This window comes from Carettochelys insculpta, chromosome 4 (genome assembly GCF_033958435.1).
Source record: "Carettochelys insculpta isolate YL-2023 chromosome 4, ASM3395843v1, whole genome shotgun sequence".
Lineage (NCBI taxonomy): Eukaryota > Metazoa > Chordata > Testudines > Carettochelyidae > Carettochelys > Carettochelys insculpta.
In genome coordinates this window covers 50,468,250-50,489,003 of record NC_134140.1, presented here as the reverse complement: position 1 = coordinate 50,489,003, position 20,754 = coordinate 50,468,250, and the positions used below count along the sequence as shown (strand labels likewise).

Below are 20,754 nucleotides of genomic sequence, written 5' to 3'. Positions count from 1 at the left end.
TTTGAGTGAACTAAATAAGCAAAGCCATTTGTAGTTTGAGCATTTATAATAAGCTCCATACAGACTTATGTCCCTTCTTGTCTGATAAAGTTTATTTTTCCAACACCTGTCCTTTGTAAAGGATTCTGTTCTTTGATACTTAGGATTGCTTCGATACTCGTTGCATAACAATTTAGGTTCATGTACAGCTAGAGAGCAAACATACTTCAAAATTTTGAGCCAGATCAGTGTGAAAATGTGTAACTGCACTAAAACCAATGGAGATGTGCTGATTTACACCAGCTCAGAATCTCCTTCTCCTTCTTCTTCAGAATCTCTTTTTGTTTTCCTTGAGTTACTAGGTAGAACCATGAAGTTTTGCAATGGTATTTGTGAAAGAAAACGGTTTTACAAGGGAAGAGAAAAAAAAAGATGGCAACAGAGAAACCACACCTCAAGAAATATTGAGGTTTCACAGCTAGGTTTTAATTTCTACATTCTCAGAAGCAGAGAAACTGGAAATCTTTTAGGCAGTAACCTGGAAATATTCAGAAGTCTCTTACTAACCAAATCAACAAGCCACTTTATCAATTTAGGCAATTATTACTTGTACTAGTTATGTTATTTCATTCTGTGGGACTAGTAATGAGATCACATTACCAAGATGGACTGAGTGAAAACCCATAGCAGGAGGTAAGATTACAGAAGAGACTACCGTACAAAGATGGGTGAGCTGATGAAGAATTGGAAATTCTTTGTTTTCTTAAGATTGAAATCATTTTAAAATTAAAGCAGTTAAGAGCACACAAACAAAAGAGATGGAAACACTGTTGTGCTTCTAGGCAAGATCACATTTGATCGACACTCAGGTTACAGTCATTAAAGAACTCAGACACACCAAACTTTTAATCTTTCTTTTGTGATGTATCACCAGTCTGCAATACCTTTTTAACAATAAGCTCTGCTGTGCTACATTGGAGTGCATATTTACTTTGCATTTTCTCTTTCCAGATCTTAGAAATGGCATATTGCTTTAAGAACTATTTACCTAGTACGTTCAAGGTTATTGTGACATTAGATGTTCCAAAAGGGTTTCTTGCTTGGCATGTGTATGTTCCAGAATCATTAACTCCCACTGAACGGATGCTTAATGTTAATTTCTTTTCATATCCATAATCACCCACATTCTTGCTTTTGGTTTTAACAGTCTGTCGGTAAAAAAACAATTAACATCTAAAATACTGTGTATGCAGCAGCCATCGTAGATAAATTAAAAATAGAAGTAATTATAACTTCACTACATTAATATTCATAACTTTAAACTGGAATAATAAGCCTTCATGAAAAACCTGTCACTGGAACTTCTCCATACAAAACAACTATATGATCGATTCTCTGTGGAAAAAAAAAGAATGTTCTTCCCAAAGCTGTACTCGCTTTCCCTTGTTCTTTATTGCCTCTCCTCCTCAAATCCCACTCCCACACCCTGAGTCTGTTGGGTTCTATTGGCATATCTTTTTCTAAATTAGAATCATATCTTATTGGAAACAGAGTAACCTCAACTCCAAAGGGTTTCAATGGGCATTATCGGCATATGGCACCTTGCAATTAGATTTTACAGTCCTCAGACAGGGGATCTAATCTGTTCACATGTCTGAAGAGTACCAGATAATTAGGAATGGGCCAAAGTCATCAAATTCAAATAGCTCCATATATTGGTGTTTGTGGCAATGGGCCAAAGCCAGTTTGCTTGAGGTAATTTTCCAGCATCAGAAAATACCCAGATTCTGCAGAAAGCAAACTTCCATTCGTATTAAAAAATATTTCTAGTGCTTCTACATTGAATTTCACTTTGACTTTGACTTTGCAGGGTGAAGTTAGAGCAGAATATGGCTGCTGGTTGGCACATCCATCAAATGGCATTTCAATATGGCATGTCAATAAATAAATAAATAAATAAATAAATAACCTCAAGAATTGCTCTGGGTCTCACTAAAGTTCCAGGTACAATTTAAGGTGATGCGCTTTGTAACTGCAAAGTCCCTGTATACCTTAAGAAGAGGCACCAGTTCCCTGTTGGGCTTTTCTGTCATAGCTGAGCACAACAGACATGATCAGCATGAAGTTTTCTCAGCACAAGGAGCTGCCAATAGGCTGCTCAGTGAGGGGTCCTCCATTTTGGAATGCTTCACCCTCTTTGATCTGGATGCATCTGGATTTATTAACCTTCTGATCAAACTAGAAAGTCACTTCTTCCAAACATTTAATATTTTAGGAGTTGTTTCTAGGGGGCCAGGGCTGGGAGCTTAAGAAAGATTTTTAGGTGGGATCTTATGATACAGTTGGGTAATAAGTGCTTTTAGTTTTCTGTGTCGATATACTATTAAGTTAGGATGACTTGTCATTTGAAATTAGATCAAAACAGTGTTCAATTTTTCAGATGTTCTAATGAAAATGTTTTCATTTAGAGAGCTGCTAAAGATTTCCAGGTGTTTCAGCCATTTAACAGTTTTATATGGACGTGCCTGTTTTGAACAGATATTCAAACAACAGCAACAACTGCTAATGATCTGGAAGGCTGTGAACATTTTTTACTCAAAACTTCCCCCCCCCCCTTTTTTTTTTTTTTTTTTTTTTTTTTTTTAATTCAAGCCACTATGCAATTCTGCCTCTATTTAAATTTATTTATGCTAGCCATGTCAATACAAGATTTAATTTGACGTTCACTATTTAAATGATTGTTTCCCATGATATTTACTAAACAAAACCGAAAAGTCAAACTTAAGCTATCAAAAGTATTTTTTCTTTTGGATTTCTCTTCATAACATTTAAAACAATATAGAATGAAAACGTGGTCAAGAAAAGATCCCTACCTTATTGTAATCAAAAAAGAAAACAGAAGCTCTCAAACGAAAGATTTATAGCTAACCTTGGCTAAAAACCAAAAGCCCCATCTGCAAGTACCATACTGCCTGTATGTCATTTAGGCTTTCTTATTTCTTGAATCTGTGATCTGAGATTCCCAATAGATATCCACTTCATGAGAGAAACTCTGCCAGCAGTAGTGGATTATCTAGGAAAGGCAGAGGGAACCCTAGAGAGTCAGTATCCAGGCCATAGGTGCATAAGGTTGCGTGATTTATCTCTTATTACAGTAACAGAGAAGTTTCATTTTTCTATGAACACAGGAACCGAAAATTGTGTATTCATTACCATTAACTGTGAAAGACCTGCTAATTAACATAGGATTGTATGCATTAGGAGTGGTAGTAGGTCTTATTACCAACCATTCCTATGAGCAGATGGGAATAAGGGGACTTCGAAGTAGGCAGGGTCCTTTCAAAAAGGAGCCCCGTCTCGACGAGCTGTACGGTGGCGAGCCACGTCAATTTCAAAGTGCTGCGGTCGCCCGTGTGCTAATGAGGCGCTGAATATGTATTTCAGCGCTTCATTAGTAAACTTCAAAATGGCCATTTGCATGGCCATTTCAAAGTTTCTGGTTAGTGTAGACAAGGCCTGGATATTTAAAAGCTGTTTCCCCGCCCCCAGCTGTGATCAGGGATAGGTCTAAGCCCACACAGGAAAGCAGGAGAGTATACGGTGCCCTCTCTTTGGCCTGCATGGTGATGTGAGGACAAGTCACAGTCCTATCCTACGTGAGGAAATAAGATAAACTGAAATTGACCAAATGTTACTTACTTGAAATAAACATACTGTCACAGAAGTTTTATTTTCAAGGAATACAGACATAAATGCTTTTCTAAGGCTCTGTTTTCTAGATGGTCTTAAAACTTAAATGATCTCACCGTGTTATTTTGAGGTATCCAGCTAGCTTGCAATGAGCTATCTACATCAGTTATTGTGCATGTAACTTCAAATTCTTCCCCTTCTTTGAGAAGCTGACTGGATTTGGATACGGTGATAACTGGGAGGGTTTTGTGAACTGGAAAACAATTTATAAGAGCATTATTTTTCGTTGCTGTTTAGAGCTTCCAAGATGGATAAAAGTCAACAGTTGTTAACCTTCCAACAAAATTTAGTCCTCTTAGAGGCATTTATATCTTTGTAATACATTAAAATAGTGTTTTCATGCTATGTATATACATTTTACCCCCTTTTAAATTATACTTAAAATTAGAAAACATTAAGTGACCTATGGAAGAAGTCAGATCGTTAAATACTGCCCACTTTTATCTATCAGTCAGATAACTCATTCTATGACAGTGATAACTCTGATGATGTCTACAGCTAAAAATCAGTCAGAAGTGGATCACTAGGGAATTGTATCTTGAAATTAAATGCAATTTCTTAAATGTAAAATGTCTCACTGAATTTTGTTCTCTTTGAAAATATCTATTTGAATGCCAAAGAACCTGAAAGCTCTCCACTGAGCCAAAGGACAAACTTCACAGGGAATGACAGTGTTTAATTTTACCACACGGCCCTGCCAATGGGCCTTAACTCTGCCTGAGATGGGTGATCACAAAGGGCAGAATATACGTCTTCATCAAGACTGTCAACGAGGTTGCTAACTTAAATGGCTTTGATGTGTATTACTGACTTACTGGGCTACATACACAGCTGTTTGAAGTTGGTGTAGACCTGCTGAAGTCAATCAAGTAATGACAATTTACACTGAGGATCTAGTAGCTATGTACCTATCTGTAATATCTAAAGCTTTCCAATTTTCTCCTTAAATTTTTTTTTTGCTTCAACATTTTCCCCAGTCCTCCTCTAAAATATCTGTCTATCCCACTCTGTGTTTTCTTTTTCCCCCCTCCTCCTGGTCGACAAAATGACATTATTTAAATGCACCAGCCTGCCTCCTGAGGGGTGAAGGCAGGTAGAGAGGGCTGGGAGTGGGGATGCCCCAAGAAGGCTGGGGCTGACCATGTGGCTCCCTGAGCCACCTGGGAAGACAGCAGAGATTGGTGATCACAGCGAGTAGAGGGCAGATATTATATAATAATAAAAATATATGCTAATAATATACATAATGAATAATAATAAATAATAATAATAATAAATAATTATATAATAATGTCATAGAAATATAGAGGTTGAGGAGACCTTGAAAAGTCATCTAGTCCAGCCTCTGTGCAGACAAAGGACCAAGTATACCTAAGACTCCCTCTAAATGTTGTCCCCTCTGTTCTTAAAAGCCTATTCCAAAGCTTAACTATTATAGTTGCAATATTTTCCAGTTATCTAACCTAAAGCTCTGGAGTCAAATTAATCCCCTTATTTCTTGCCCTACCTTCAGAGGACATGGTGAACAACTGGCCCTCTTTATAACAGCTCTTAACATATCTGAAGACTGTTACCAGGTCTCAGCTGAGTCTTCTTTTCTAAAGCATGAATATGCACAATTTTTAAACCTTCCCTCACAGGTAAGGTTTTTTACATTGGTCATTATTGTTGCTCTTCTTTGGACTCTCTCCAGCTTGTCCACATATTTCTGAAAGTGTGGCAGCAAGAATTGGACAGTGTGCCAGCAGAGGCCACACCAATGTCAAGGAGAGTAGAATGATTGCTTCTTGTGATTTATATAGAGTACACGTGTTAATATACTCCAGAATTATACAAGCCCTCTTGCAACTGCATCATATTTGACTCATATTCAATTTGAGGCTCGCCATAAACCCAGATCACTTTCAGCAGTGCTATCACCTAGCCAGTTATTCCCCATTTTGCAGCGATGTATTTGATTTTTAACTTTCTAAGCATATTAATTTGTCCTCATTTTTACTGAGTTTCATCTTGACTTCAGACCAGTTCATTGATTTGTCAGGTCATTCTAAATTCTAATCCTGTCCTTCAAAGCGCCTGTAACCCCTCCCATCTCGTTGTCATCTTAAAAATTTTATAAGCATACTCTCCACTTCATTACCCAAGTCATTAATAAAAATATGGAATAGAAACCAGTCCAGGACCAATTCCTGTGAGAGATGATTAGGCACTCCCTCAACAGTTTGGCAAAGAACTATTGATAACTGCTCTTTGAATACGGTCTTTCAATCAGTTCTGAATCTACTTCATATTCGCTTCTTTTAAACCACTTTTCCCTAGTTTGCTCTCGAGAATGTCATGTGAGACTGTGTCAAAAACCTTACTAAAAATCTACTACTTTCCCTCCACGTCCAGTAGGCCAGAAACTAGAACCCTGCAGAGATACAAATTTCTATCCACAGGTATAGAGATCTGCAGCTACAAGTTGGTATGTGTGAACTGCAGTGCTCTACTGGGAATCACAGTGGAAAACGGGCAGAATGTGGAGCCACCACTCCCAGGAACTAGTGCCCCATACCAGCAGCTCTTCCAGTGCAGCTGTTCTGCCTTCAGCTTTGCCCAGATGGGCAAGAACCAGTCTTACTGGCATGCCCCTGGATAGGAGACATGGAAAGCTATGTGGAAGGGCTAGAGGCAAGGCTGAGGGTACTACTGCTCCACTGAAGGAGCTGCCAGTGGGGGGGGGCGCTGACTCCTGGGATTGGCAGGTCCACTTTCTGTTCCTTTCACTGCTGCAGCTCCCCTGGAAAGCCCTGAAGTTTCACAGATACCAATTTATACTCATAAATCCATGGTTATGAATTTGTATACAGGCAGGGCACTACCGAAACCCCATCAAAGAAGGAAATGAGGTTGGTTTGGCATGATTTGTTCTTGACAAATTCAAGTTGGCTATTCCATGCAATTCTATGACCTTCTGGGTGCTCATTTTTTATAATTTGTTCCACTATGTCTCCAGTTATTAAATTCCATAATTACCAGGTCCTCTTTTTAAAGGTAGACAGTGTATTTGACCTTCTCCAGTCCTCTGGGACCTTACCAATCCTATACAAGTTCTGAAAGATAATCACAAAGGATCCCAAGATTGCTTCAGCTAGCTCTTTAAGAACACTATGGTGAATTTCACCAGACTTTACCAACTTAAATAATCTTTAACCTGTTCTTTCCCAATTTTAGTTTGTGTTCCTTCCCCTGTACTGTAAATATACTTACCTCTCATATAGAGCTTTGACTCCTGTGCCAATGGAGCTGAACTGTCCATGTCTGCACTATATTTGAGTGATGTAAATGATGGTACAAAAAAGGAGTAAGAGTTTTCCAGCGGTAAAAATGGCAACCTGAAATAAGCAGCTCTGGATTCTATTCCTGATTCTACCACACATTTGCAGAGTGAATTTGGGCAAGATATTTCAACCTCAGAAAGGTAGTATGCCTCAGTTGCTAATATATTTTAGGCACTTTCATAAATTAGGCTTACATTTCCTTCTCTCCAAACTGATTTACAATTTGCTAACCTACAGTGTCACTGGAACGTTAAATAAAATGCCTAAGGCTACATCTACACCAGAAGCATCTGCCTACAGAAGTTAGTGTCAGAAAAGATTTTTCCAACAAACTTCTGTTGACAGATCCCGTCTACACATAAAAGTGGATCGGTCTTTTGATCTGCTATGTCAACAAAAGAACCCTCCCCACACTGCTTTATTGTCAACAGTTTCTATTTACAAAATGTATTTTGTGTGTAGACATTCTGCGACTTCTGCCTGCAAAATTCTAAAGTGCTTGTAGTTTAAGAGTTAGGTAAACAGTCACAAATGGCAACTTTACCAGTGAAATCCCTATCAAAATTAGACTAGATTTATATGCCAACCTTTTGCACCCATGAAGAAAATGAGATTGTTCCATCCCCTCTGTCTCCCACCAGGGAGCTTCTTTCTCTCTCACACATGTACACACCACTTACTTCCACAATGGAGGGAAAAATGTGCATTTACCTGGCCGTACAATTAGAAATTTTTTTTCTGATGTTTTCTCAATTCCATTTTGTTTTGCTGAGCACTGGTAGCACCCTTTAAATGATCTTTGTACATTTTTAATAATGATTCCTTTTTGGGGATTTGAAATAAATGTCAAATTCTCAGGGAATGGTTTGCCACTGCACAATTTCAAAGTGAAATTTGAAACATCTGGATCAGTCACTGGACACACCACAGTAGCATCACTGTCCTCTCTGGCATAGAAGAAAGTATCAGGGTCAGCAAAGAAAAGGATATTTGGATCTGGAAAGAAGACAAATATGTTAAAAAAGTCAGGCATTACACAAGGTTCCAAGCCACTTCCCAAAAATATCTTCTGCATTGCACAAAGAGCATATTAAATTATACATTTTACTAAGATATTGAATATTGTGTTAATTTAAGTTTACTAAGTTAACATTGCTAACAGAAGTTTAGAAACTTCTTATTTTCTGACTGCATGATAGTGAAGTGTAGTAGTTTTAAGATTCAATCACCTGAGAGTTTTTGGGGGCCTGGGGGGGCTGTATTTTTTCTTCTATCTACAAAGAGAGGAAGTTAGTATTTCCTTCTTTTCTAGCTCAAAAAGTTCCTGAAAAGATTTTGCTCAGACTATTAAGAAAATTCACCTATGAGCTGGGACCAGATCTATTGAGTTCCATGCCCAGGAGGAAAATTTATGATGAAGTGAAAGTTGAAGTACAACCTCAATTATAATTTTCAAACTAAAAAAGACACATAATGCTACCAGAGGAAATACCAAAGTTAAAACTTTTCTCTCCTTCAAAACATTGGGATGCTCACATGAACATCTTGTTAATCCTCAGTAATTATAATTTAGTTATTCAGTATGTCCGCAGTGAAGTTCATGATAGCTGCTAATTTCTAAATACTATAATTTTTCCACTAAAATTAGGAGATTTCACAATGACTGTGGACATTTATTTATGGTCCCATTCTCCATACCCCTCCCCAGAATATAGTGTACTTTGGAGGAGTAGAATTTGAACAAGTTTTGCTCCTTTTATGTAAGTTGGTCTTCATGTAACTTTTATATTCACTATTCTGAAATCTATGGGGACTTAAGAAGTAAAGTACCAGAGGATACATAGTGAGGATGGGAATAATAAAACAAGAGCATAACATATTGTTCAACCAACGCGAGAATTAATAGCACATTTTAAGCTAGCCTAAAGAACTTTTCAGTTAAATATGGCATCAGCTGCAGACAGAACATCTAATCTGCAACATTCTGTAGCAGGATAGAGTGACATTCAGATCTCTGTCCTAGCTGAAATATGAAGACATAGCTATACGTCTTTCTGAGTACCAGAAACCCCCAAAAATTGAACACAAAAGAAGCTCAGGCCAAGATCCTTACTGTAGGCTTTTTGTCTTGCACCAAGAGCTGAATGGCTTCCACACAGGACAGTGGCATACACATAAACATTAGATAACTCCCAGACCAGAAGACAATCTGAAAGAACTCATGCATAATCCATACTGGCAAAGGCTTACACTATTAATTTCGTCTTAGTCTATGGCTATGTCTACACTATGAGGTAACGATTTTAAGGCATTTAGCCTGATTTTACCAAGTGCCTGTCTTCACTATAAATTCCGTTAGCTCGATTTATGGTGCACTAAAATTGACATAATATCAATATCGTAATATCGTATTAACCTGATTTAGGTGTAGCATTCAGTTCAAATTTAAAATTCCGAATGAAGGGTAGAGAGGAAGCGTTCATTAGCCTCCAGAGATGCTCCGTGTGTGTCCCATAAAGAGGTTCTGGACTCTCATCTTCACTGCTCTTGGGTGCTAAGGAACTAGGCAACAGGAAAACCATTTCAATTTGGCACCTGGAAGCCCGTGGCTGCAGGGTCACGAGAGGATGAAAAATCTTCTTTCTGTGCTATTAGCATATAGCTGTGAGGTCTGTTGTTCTGTATCTACTCCGGGAGAGGTTAGGAAAGCTCCTCAGGGACCCATTGATCCTTCTGGAGCTGTTCCACTGGAACTGCTCTATAAGGACAGAGGAGCCCAGACTGACCGCCTTTTGAGAATGTTCTCTGTTGTTCTCTGCTAGCTGCCTTTTTTTTTCTGCGCTGCCTGGTGCCAACCGCTGCCCCTCTGCATCACATGGCAGCTAGGCTGTGGATGGGGGTCTTGCTTGTATGATAGGACTAAAAACTCCTTTCTAGCTGTTTACATTTTGTTCTGACCCCCACATCCTCTCCTTTCCCTCGCCCTGGAGGTGCCATGAAGCCTGGAACTTTCCTGTGCCCAGCTGTATCACGTGGCTTGATCCCGTATCAATAAAAGAACATGCTGTGCAAAATGCCAGGCAGCTTCCACATAGTGAGGATCCTGTAGCCGGCCAAGGGAAGTCTACCTCGGCGGCTAGGATACCGGGGAGCTGGCTGCTCTTCAGTGGTCTTTTAGCTGCCCAAGGGAAGTCTCCCTCAGTGGACATAATTTCCGGTCAACAAAATAAAATACTTCATAACTAAAATGGCTGTTCTCTCAGAGCAAATTTTTGTATGGGCTTTATTCAAAGGTATGGGGGCTGGCTATAGTCGGGGGTCTTTTAGCTGCTCAGGGGAAGTCTACCTGGCAGCCACAATTTTCAGGGGCTGGCTATAGTCGGGGGTCTTTTATCCATCTGGAGGAAGTCTCCCTAGGTGGACAAAGTTATCAGGGGCTGGCTATAGTTGGAGGTCTTTTAGCTGCCATGGGGAAGTCTCCCTCGGTGGTCACGATTTTCAGGGCTGGCTATTGTTGGGGGTCTTTTAATTAAACATACATATCAGTTGCAAATTCTTGTTCTGAGGGTCTTCTTTGCCAGGTCTAAACCTAGATCAAAACCAGGGCCCATTGGTATTAGGGGCAGATGGTGAGTCCTGCCCGCAGTGTTGGTGAGCAACCAAAGCAGACATAATTGTTTCAATGATCCATTGCATTTTCAGTGTGGCTCCCATGTCTATTTAAACATACATTTCAGTTTCAAATTCTTGTTCTGACAGCATTCTTTGCCAGGTCTAAACCTAGATCCATGCCTGGGCCCACTGGTAATAGGGGCAGGTCCTGCCCTGGAGTGCCGGACAGCATACTGGGCCTGAACATAGCCCTGCTAGAGCTCCTTCATGTTCTCCTGGACTTTCCTCCATGTTGCAGTGCGGGGGTGGCCTCATTCCACGAGGGTAGCAGCCATGCGGCATAGGCAGGCTTGGGCATTATGGCACTTTGCCTGGGGGTCTTGGGAGTAGATCCTGCTTGCCCCACAGGTGCAGGGGTCCTACACCTTTCACCCAGTCCAGCAGGGACCCACCTCTTGGACTTTTGAGACATAATTATTGATCTGAGGATCTTCTTTTCAAGGAGGTCTAAATCCAGATCCAAGCCTGCAAAGATCCAGTACTTTTGCACCCCGTTTTGAAAACCTGTCAGTTGGGAAACCAGAAATCTTTTTTCTAACCTTTCCTAAGAGCTTTACTACCCCTTCCCTCCCCTCCCCTCAATTATGAAAAACACAGCTTTTACACAGGCAAGCCAGCTCCCTCCTGGAAAAAGGGATGTTTGGTTAATGGAGCAGGGGAATGAGGGAAATAAAATGTGGGAAGATGTCATCAGATACCTGCAGCCACTTGCGGGGCATTTTTTCCCCCCATGCTGCACCAGTGAAAATAGCCAGAATGCTATGGGGCTCAGGAAACTGTGGGATAGGTTCCCACAATACACTGCTGCAACAGTAAATTGTGGTGACTCGTGTGTGGCAGCAATAAGTCGATTTTGTGAGGAGCATGTGGGAAGGTGGCGATGCTCAAAAATGAATTGATAAAACCCAGCATTAATAAATCAATGTTAATAAAATTGATTTTAAGCTTGTAGTGTAGGTGCAGCCTCTCTCATCCTGGATGGGTCCCCGAGCTGGAGAAAGTTCCCTAGGAAAAGAGGTCCTTGGATGTGTGATAACTAACAGCTGATTCACAAACAGCTGAAATAGGTGTTAAAACCAGGATGGAGGTGAGCAGAAATTATCAAGGCTTGATCCTGTACAATCTTCCTAGATCATTCTGGAAAAGGTGTGGGAAAGGCAGGATGGCATTAATCAATTTGTCTAAAGGAATTAAGATACCTGGAAAGGTTACCCATACACTTTCTCACTCCTCCACAACACATCACTGACAACTTGGGCAGTAGTGCTGCTTCTCCAAAACAAAACAAGTTGCTAAACAATAATATTCATCTAGCTTGCCTCTTATATAAAAGCATGTAAGATGATTGTCTTCCATTTTAGTTACTTAGAAGGGGATTATTAATTGCCTCCACCTAGACAACTGAGTTGCAAGCTCCCTGATAATTCATGCTTAAGTAGGTGGTTGTTTTGTTTTCTCTCAGGGCTGCATGATTTCTGATCAAGGAAATAAAGAATGTGTGTATCATGAATGCCCCAAGCCTGAAAGACTGATGATTAGTTTATATTACCATCTGCCTTTGAACTGTGGCATTGCAGCTATAGAAATACTGAGGGTGAAATTAGAATACAAAGGACATATTTGGAGACATTATCACATTCTTCCTGTTGCTGTGTAAACGGAAAGTATAATGGTGTTTTATTTAGAGTTGAATGCTCTGTACTGTACTTATGTCTGCATAGGACATCCAGGATTTAAAGAACATACCATACAATGCTGCAGGAACATGGGTATGGCTTGTAAAAATACTTGCTTTACCCCCAAAAGCCTATCACTAAGGACTGTTTGTCCCAGATGAGTTAGAAATTTGACTAAGCGGTTAACCAAGTCTTGAGTGAGGGCCAGAAAGCTTTACCTATAACTCACTGCAAAACCACGTTTATTTGACACCACTGGTTTGCCATCTTCCTCTCCAAGGTGCAGAATATCACACTTACAAATGATTCTTATAATACATATACGAATGACTGTCTCATGGAAGTGGGCTATGATGGCTACCTTGGTTTAAAAAAACCTGTGTGGTAGATAAAGCTCTAATGCAGGATTTCCCAACCTATGGGTTGCAATCACATTTCAAAAGGGTCACCAGTTGGGCTGGGCAGCTCCACAGGTGGCTCTTAAGAAGCCCTTCACACTCCTGAAGTGGTTCTCAACTTCTTAATTCAATTAACAACCACCAGGCTCTTCCAATCACGGCGAGGTAGGGGGATCGGGGTCTCACCTCTAGCCCCAGCTGGGGGTCCCGTCTGTCCCAGCCAGATTTCAGCCATGGGGGTAGGGATCTCCCCACCACCAGCCCCGGCAAGGGTTCCTGTGGCTAGCACTGCTGGCCAGGGCTCTGCGCCTCAGCCAGCTTTCAGCTGTGGGGGTCAGGTCTCCCCTCAACACCTGGGCAGCTGGCGCTGCTGGCTGGAGCTCCATGCCTCAGCCAGCTTCCAGCCGCGGCGGTCCCTGTGACTCCCTTGGCCCCTCCAGCCCGATTGTGGGGTTTAAGCTGGGGGGGAGCAGTTTGGGGATGAGTGTCTTTCCACTACCACAATGCTGATTAACTATAGTAAATGTAGTATTATTATTTTATTAATATATTTCCCCTTTTCTATGAAATAACTACTATGAATATATAAACCATGACGGGTCACAACTTTATATTGTTGCCTCAGGTGCAAAATTAGCTAGTTACAGTACTGCTCTCCCCCACATTCCTGAATTGCCTTGGGTCACCAAATCTTTTTGAATTGTCAAAATGGGTCCCCACCTGGAAAAGGTTGGGAACCGCTGCTCTGAGGTATCCATCACATACTCAGAATGGCAGATCTGACTTAATTTGTCATGATCCATGAGAAACAACAGTATGATTTGCTCTGAGGAAGACAACATAAATGTCCCCAGTGCTTGGGACCACCTAAATGGCTTCCAAGGGTTTCAGGATACTGGATGGATAAGACGGTAGGGGGAAAGTTTTGAAGGCAGATTATGAAAGGGGCTGGGGGACTGAGGGGTGAGCTGTTGGGACAAGAATAGATTTGTGCATACGCTGTTCATAAGGTCTAAAGGAACCCAACATCGCAAGTTCTCACTGAAAGTCTGCGTGCTTTTCATGGGAAGCAGGATTCCAGAGTTTTAGGTTAGCTTTTTGGTTTGGTCACCTGGACAGTTAACCCTTGTCTTGGCATTTTGACGTGAAGAAGAGGAAGAAAATTATTCATGAAAGAAGGATGGCTGTTGGGAGAACCTGGTTGCTTTTCCTTTCCTCAGAAACATCACAAGGCCACTTGGAACATTCTCCAAAGGTGGACAGTTTGGGCTCCTCTGTCTGGGCTCCTCCTCTGTCAGTCTGGGCAGTGGAACAGCTCCAGAAGGATCAACAGGTCCCTGAGCAGCTTTCCTAACCTCTCCCAGAGTATGTAAACCACTGAGGCCATCTGTTGGAATCCAACAAGTCACAGAAGGGAGGAAAACCAGAGAGAAAGACAAAGGTGGGTAAAATGCAGTAAGAGTTCAAGAAAAAGGGTAAGACAGACAGATATGAAAGGTATGTGAGAGTTAGTCTGAGTTACCTGAACTAGACTGGCTGGAGGCTATATGCAAGAAGATTCTCTCTTATTCACTGGCTTATACAAAGGAGAGTTCAGGGTACTAACATTTGTAACAAATTGCCTCAGTAAGCAAGAAGTGGTGGTCAAGGTAGGGAATGTAAATAATATTTTTAAAACTTCTACCAATAATAAAATTAAGGAATAAATAAGGTTTTTGCTCTCTGCAGAGAACAACTTACCCCAAAGATTTAGCTCATTTTTAAATGGTATCCAAATTCACCTTCCAGAAGTTTTTGTACATAACAATTGAGAATTCCATGGTAAATCCTACCAAATCATTCTGTAACTACATTTCTCCCTGTACGTTACATCATTTTTCATTCCCAGGCATCCCTGATCATTCCTGAAATATGTTGTGTGTTTTTAAACATATTATTTTCCTTCTACAACAGTTTACTATTATTACTGATAACGGATTAAGTCTTTTATTTACCTGTGCTTACCAGACAATCCAATTACAAATATTTTTGATTCTTAATGAGCTGAATACACTACAGTTATAGACTTTTAAGGCCAGAAAGCACTATCATCTGATTTGCTGAATATGCCCACAGAACCTCATCCACTCACTCCTGTAATAGACCCACAATCTCTGGCTGAGTTACTGGAGTCTCCAAATCACAATTTACAGAATGTAGTAACTCAGACTGCATCTATACTACAAGCTAAAATTGATTTTCTTAACACTGATTTCTTAATGCTGGGTTTTATCAATTCAGTTTTGAGCACTCTCACATTCCCACATGCTGCTCACAAAATCAACTTATTGCTGCCACACACAAATAGCTTAAATTGACTGCTACAGCAGTGTATTGTGGGAACCTGTCCCACAGTTCCCTGAGCCCTGTAGCATTCTGGCTATTTTCACTGGTGCAGCATGGGAAAAAAATGCCCCACAAGTAGATGTGGGTACCTGTTGGCATCTTCCCACATTTCACTCCCCTCTTTCCCCAGCCATGTTAAACAAAAGTCTCTTTTTCCAGACAGGATCTGGTTTGCCTTTACAAGAGAAGAGGGGAGGGGAGGGGAGGTAGTAAAGCCCTTAGGAATGGTTAGAAAAATGATTTTGGGTTTCCCAACCAACAGGTTTTTGAAAACAGGATGCAAAAGCAGTGGCTCTTTGCAGGCTTGGATCTGGATTTAGACCTCCTGGCAAAAAAGACCCTCGGAACAAGAATTTGTTTAAGCAGACAAGGGTGCTACACTAAAACTGCAATGAATCATTGAAACAGTTATGGCTGGAGCGACTAAAAGACCACCGGCTACAGCCAGCAACTGAAAATCATGACTGCTGAGGGAGACGTCCCCCCCGGGCAGCTGAAAGACACACCACCACGCCCAATGATAGCCAGCCCCTTGGTTTTTGGATAAAGCCCATATCAAAATTTCCTCAGAGAGGACAGCCACGCTGGTAACAAAGGGTTTTCTTGTTGCCCAAAAATCATAACTGACCACGGAGACTTTCCCTGGCTGGCTACAGGATCCTCACCACATGCAAAATGCCTGGAACCTTGTGCAGCATGTCCTTTTATTAGTTCAGGGTCAAGCCACATGATAGGCTGGGTGCGGGAAAGTTCCAGACTGCATGGCACCTCTGTGGGGAGGGAAGGAAGAGGACGTGGGGCTCAGGGCAAAATGTAAACGGCTGAAAAGAAGTCCAAGCATGGCCCCCACCCACAGACTAGCTGCCACTGTGCACAAAGAAAAGTTACTCACCGTAGTAACGGTGGTTCTTCGAGATGTGTCCCCATGGGTGCTCCACAATAGGTGTCGGGCTTGCCCGGTGCCGCAGATCAGATCTTCCAAGCAGTTTCTGCCGGACCGCGCATGCGCCGGCGCGCGCCGCTCCCTTGCGCGCTCCTGGCCATGTGCGCGATCTGGTCCCCGCCAGTTCCTCGACCAACCGCCTCGGGTGCCCCTGCAAAACACTAACAGAGATCCGAAGCGGGGAGGATGGGCGGGTAGTGGAGCACCCATGGGGACACATCTCGAAGAACCACCGTTACTACGGTGAGTAACTTTTCTTTCTTCTTCGAGTGTCCCCGTGGGTGCTCCACAATAGGTGACTACCCAGCAGTAACCCAAGATAGGAGGTGGGTAATCGGATTATGTGCAGCTTGTCCCCGAGAGGACCACTGCAGAGAGACGGGTATCCTCTTGGAATACCCTGTGAAGGGCGTAATGTTTGGCGAAGGTGTCGTAGGATGACCAGGTCGCCACTCTGCAAATGTCTTTTAACGCAATACCCTTGAAAAAGGCTGTTGATGCCGCCACCGCCCTAGTGGAATGAGCCCTGGGAGTGGCCGATAAAGGAGTCTTTTTGAGCTCGTAGCACATTTTTATGTAGGATACAATGTGCTTTGAGATTCTCTGCGAGGAGAGACCTTCTCCTTTCGATTTGGGAGCGAGGGAGACTAGGAGTCTATCCGTTTTCCGGAAGGACTTGGTCCTGTCTACGTAGAAGGCTAGCGCCCTCCTCACGTCCAGGAGGTGTAGGCGCGCCTCTTCGTTGGAGTTATGAGGCTTTGGATAAAACGAGGGTAGAACAATAGGTTCGTTAATGTGAAACTCGGAAGAAACTTTGGGAACAAAGGCTGGATGCAGCCGTATGGTTACCGCCTCCTTGGAAAAAACAGTGCAGGGTGGCGTTGCCATGACTGCCGCGAGCTCGCTCACCCTACGAGCTGACGTAATTGCAAGAAGAAAGGTCGTCTTTATTGTAAGGAGGCAGAGGGGAACCGTGGCCAAGGGCTCAAACGGTGGTCCCATTAGCGTGGTAAGCACCAGGTCCAAGTTCCACGAAGGTGGAATCGGTTTCCGAGGGGGGTATAGGTTTACCAACCCTTTGAGGAACCTGGTAACCATAGGGTGGGCGAACACCGTGTGCCCTTCCTCCTCATGTCTGAATGCCGAGATGGCGGCAAGGTGGACCTTCAACGAGGATAGCGAGAGTCCTCCTCTCTTGAGGTCCAGTAAATACTCTAGTATTGTAGGTATAGGCACCAAAAGGGGGGCCAGCTGTTTGGTAGAACATCAAGCCGTGAAGCGAGTCCATTTTTGCTTGTAGGTCTTCCTGGTGGAAGTCCTCCTGCTACTTTCTAGGACTTGCTGTACTTCCACTGTGCATGTGCTCTCTAGGGAGCTGAGCCATGGATTAACCACGCTTGCAGTCACAGGCTTTGGGGGTGCGGGTGCACTATGGACCCCTGGGCTTGCGTGAGCAGATCCGGCGCCACCGGAAGAGGCATCGGTGGACGGTCCGACATGCGCAGGAGTAGGGGGAACCATTGTTGTCGATCCCACGTTGGGACTATCAGGATCATCCGGGCCCTTTCCCTCCTGGCTTTCTGCAAGACTTTGTGGATCAGCACTGTGGGAGGAAACGCATAAAGCAGGGGGCCCCTCCACGGGATCGCGAACGCGTCCCCCAGGGACCCCCATCCCAGTCCTGCCCTGGAGCAGAATCGTGGGCACTTCTTGTTGTGCTGAGTGGCAAACAGGTCTATTTGGGGAAAACCCCATGCGTGGAAAATCGGCCGTAGCAGATCGGGACGGATCTGCCACTCGTGTGTGAGTGCAAAACGCCTGCTCAGCTGGTCTGCCTTGACATTGTGCGCACCCGGCAAGTATGAGGCTTTCAAGATTATATTGTTGGCGATGCACCAGTTCCATAAGCGGATTGCTTCCGTGCATAAGGCACGGGATTGAGCTCCTCCTTGCCTGTTTATATAAAACATGGTGGAGGTACTGTCTGTACTGATCCCGACGACTTTGCCTTGTATGTGGTCTCGAAAGTGTCTGCAGGCGTTGAACACTGCTCTGAGCTCCAGTATATTTATGTGTAGTGACTGTTCCGTGGGTGACCACAGTCCTTGAGTCACCTCTTCGCCCATGTGCGCTCCCCACCCTATGAGGGAGGCATCTGTAGTGAGAAAAACCGATATTTGCGGCTGGTGGAAGGGTACCCCTGTTAGCAGGTTCCTGGGGTTTACCCACCATTGTAGGGATTTGCGCACCCCGGCTGTGGGCGACACCACCCTGTGAACGGTGTGTACTGCCGGTTTGTATACACTCGCCAGCCAGTGCTGCATGCCGCGCATGTGTAACCTGGCATTCTGTACTACGAACGTCGCCGCTGCCATGTGGCCCAGCAGCTGCAAGCACGTCAAGACTGGCACCGTAGGGCTGAAGGTGATGACCTGCACGAGGGAACCGATGGCCCAAAAGCGAGCCTCTGGTAGATATACTCTCGCTGTAACCGAGTTTATGCGAACCCCTATGAACTCTATGTCCTGCGTGGGGTCTATTTTTGATTTTGCCAGATTGATAACCAGGCCGAGTGAAGAGAACGTGTTTGCTGTGACGCGTATCATGCGCAGAACCTCCCCCTTCGAGGCCCCTTTGAGCAGGCAGTCGTCCAGATACGGGAAAATAAATACCCCCTGTCTGTGCAGGTAGGCTGACACCACTGCCAAGGTCTTGGTGAAGACTCTGGGGGCCGAGGAGAGGCCAAACGGTAGGACCTTGTATTGGAAGTGTTCGTTGCCTACCATGAACCGGAGGAATCGCCGGTGAGCCGGATGGATAGTTATGTGGAAGTACGCGTCTTGTAAATCGAGGGCTGCGAACCAGTCTCCATCGTCCAGTGCTGTAAGGATGGAGGCGATTGTGGTCATCCGAAAACGTTGCTTGCGCAGGTACCTGTTGAGGCCGCGAAGGTCTAAGATGGGCCTCCAGCCTCCTGTCTTTTTCTCCGTGAGGAAGTACCTGGAGTAGAACCCTTTCCCTTGCAGTTGCTCCGGCACTCTTTCCACTGCCCCTATGAGCATGAGATGGTCCACCTCCTGCCTGAGCCTCGCTACATGAGAGGCCTCCTGGAGGTGGGGCTTGGGTGGAGGTCGTGATGGTGGGAGCGACTGGAAGGGGATGGCGTACCCCATGGCTATGATCTCCAGCACCCATTTGTCTGTGGTGATCCTTTGCCACTGGTCGTAGAATGGTCGGAGGTGATGGTGGAATAGTTGCTTCGGATGACCTTGTGCGATGGTAGTGATGGCGCAGCCCTGGATCTGTATGTCAAACTTGTGGCCTTTGGCCCCGCCCCGAGGACGCATGGCTCTGTTGTGAACGTCGCCTGGGAGTTCTGTACTGCTGGTGCTGTTCATGTCGCCCTTGCTCGTAACCCCTGTGGTACTGGGGGCGCTGTTGCTGGTACTGGTACCGTCTTTGTTGAGGGTAGTACCTTTTCTTTGTGTATGGAGGGGTGTAAATCCCCAGGGTCCTGAGTGTGGCTCTTGAATCTTTACTGGAATGAAGGACTGAGTCAGTTGATTCAGCAAACAGCTTCTGCGAGTCGAAGGGAAGGTCAACTATCTTCGCCTGCAGATCCCTCGGTATACCCGAAGTCTGGAGCCAGGACTCCCTTCGCATCACCACTGCCGTTGCTGTGGAACGTGCTGCTGTGTCCGCAACGTCCAGGGTGATCTGAACTCCCGTCCTCGAGGCCGCGTAGCCTTCTTGCACTATGGCCTTGAGCACCGGCTTTTTGTCCTCTGGAAGCGAGTCCATGAGGGAGGTTGACCTGGAATAGTTGTCGAAATTATGGTTCGCTAAGTGCGCTGCGTAATTTGCCATTCGCAACGTTAAAGTGGAGGAGGAGTAGACCTTTCTGCCGAACAGCTCTAGCTTCTTGGCATCTTTGTCTGTTCCCCCTGTCCTGAATTGAGATGTCTTTGATCTTTGTTGCGACGACTCCACCACCAAGGAATTTGGCTGTGGGTGGCTGAACAGGAACTCCATGCCCTTCGCCGGCACGAAGTATTTCTTATCCGCTCTCTTTTGGACAGGCGGAATAGTCGCAGGGGTCTGCCATATCGTAGTGGCGGACTCTAAGATCACTTCATCAAGCGGTATTGCTACTCTGGAGGAGGCCGGAGGTCTCAAATTTTTGAGGAGCTTATGGTGTTTCTCTTGCACCTCTGCTGTCTGGATGCCTTGTGTGAAGGCCACCCTCTTAAACGGCTCTTGAAACTGTTTGAGATCGTCCGGAGGATGGACGTCCCCCGGGGCCGTAGCCTCGTCCGGGGAGGAGAGCGAGGAACCGCTGGGGTACGTCTCTCTGGACCCTTCCGGTTCCTGCTGGTGATGGTACACCCTCTCACTAGAGGTTTGCGAGGGAAAATCTCGGGGTTCCATAACCAGTCCCCCCTGAGATGCTTGAGTCTCTGTCCCCGGTCGCAATTGCCCTCGGGGGTACGAGATCGTCTGTGGGGATCTTTCCCTAGTAGATTGCCGACGGTGTCTATGCCCCGTGTGGTAGGGGCGACCATGGCAGTATAGGCACTGTTCTTGGGAAGGTGACCTAGACCACTCCCTTGGTGCATACCCTCTGCGTC

At 44.2% G+C, this 20,754-nt stretch overlaps 1 protein-coding gene across 1 annotated transcript in view; it reads right to left on the bottom strand.

Moving 5' to 3' along the window:
* KIT (KIT proto-oncogene, receptor tyrosine kinase) overlaps positions 1-20,754 on the bottom strand; it is a 51,850-nt gene that overhangs the window by 28,558 nt on the left and 2,538 nt on the right. The window contains exons 2-4 of the mRNA XM_074992099.1: positions 7,764-8,048; positions 3,786-3,922; positions 1,028-1,187 (exon numbers count right to left, since the gene is read on the bottom strand). Coding sequence (XP_074848200.1) covers positions 1,028-1,187; positions 3,786-3,922; positions 7,764-8,048 — 582 coding nt within the window. The remainder of the gene's footprint in view (positions 1-1,027; positions 1,188-3,785; positions 3,923-7,763; positions 8,049-20,754) is intronic.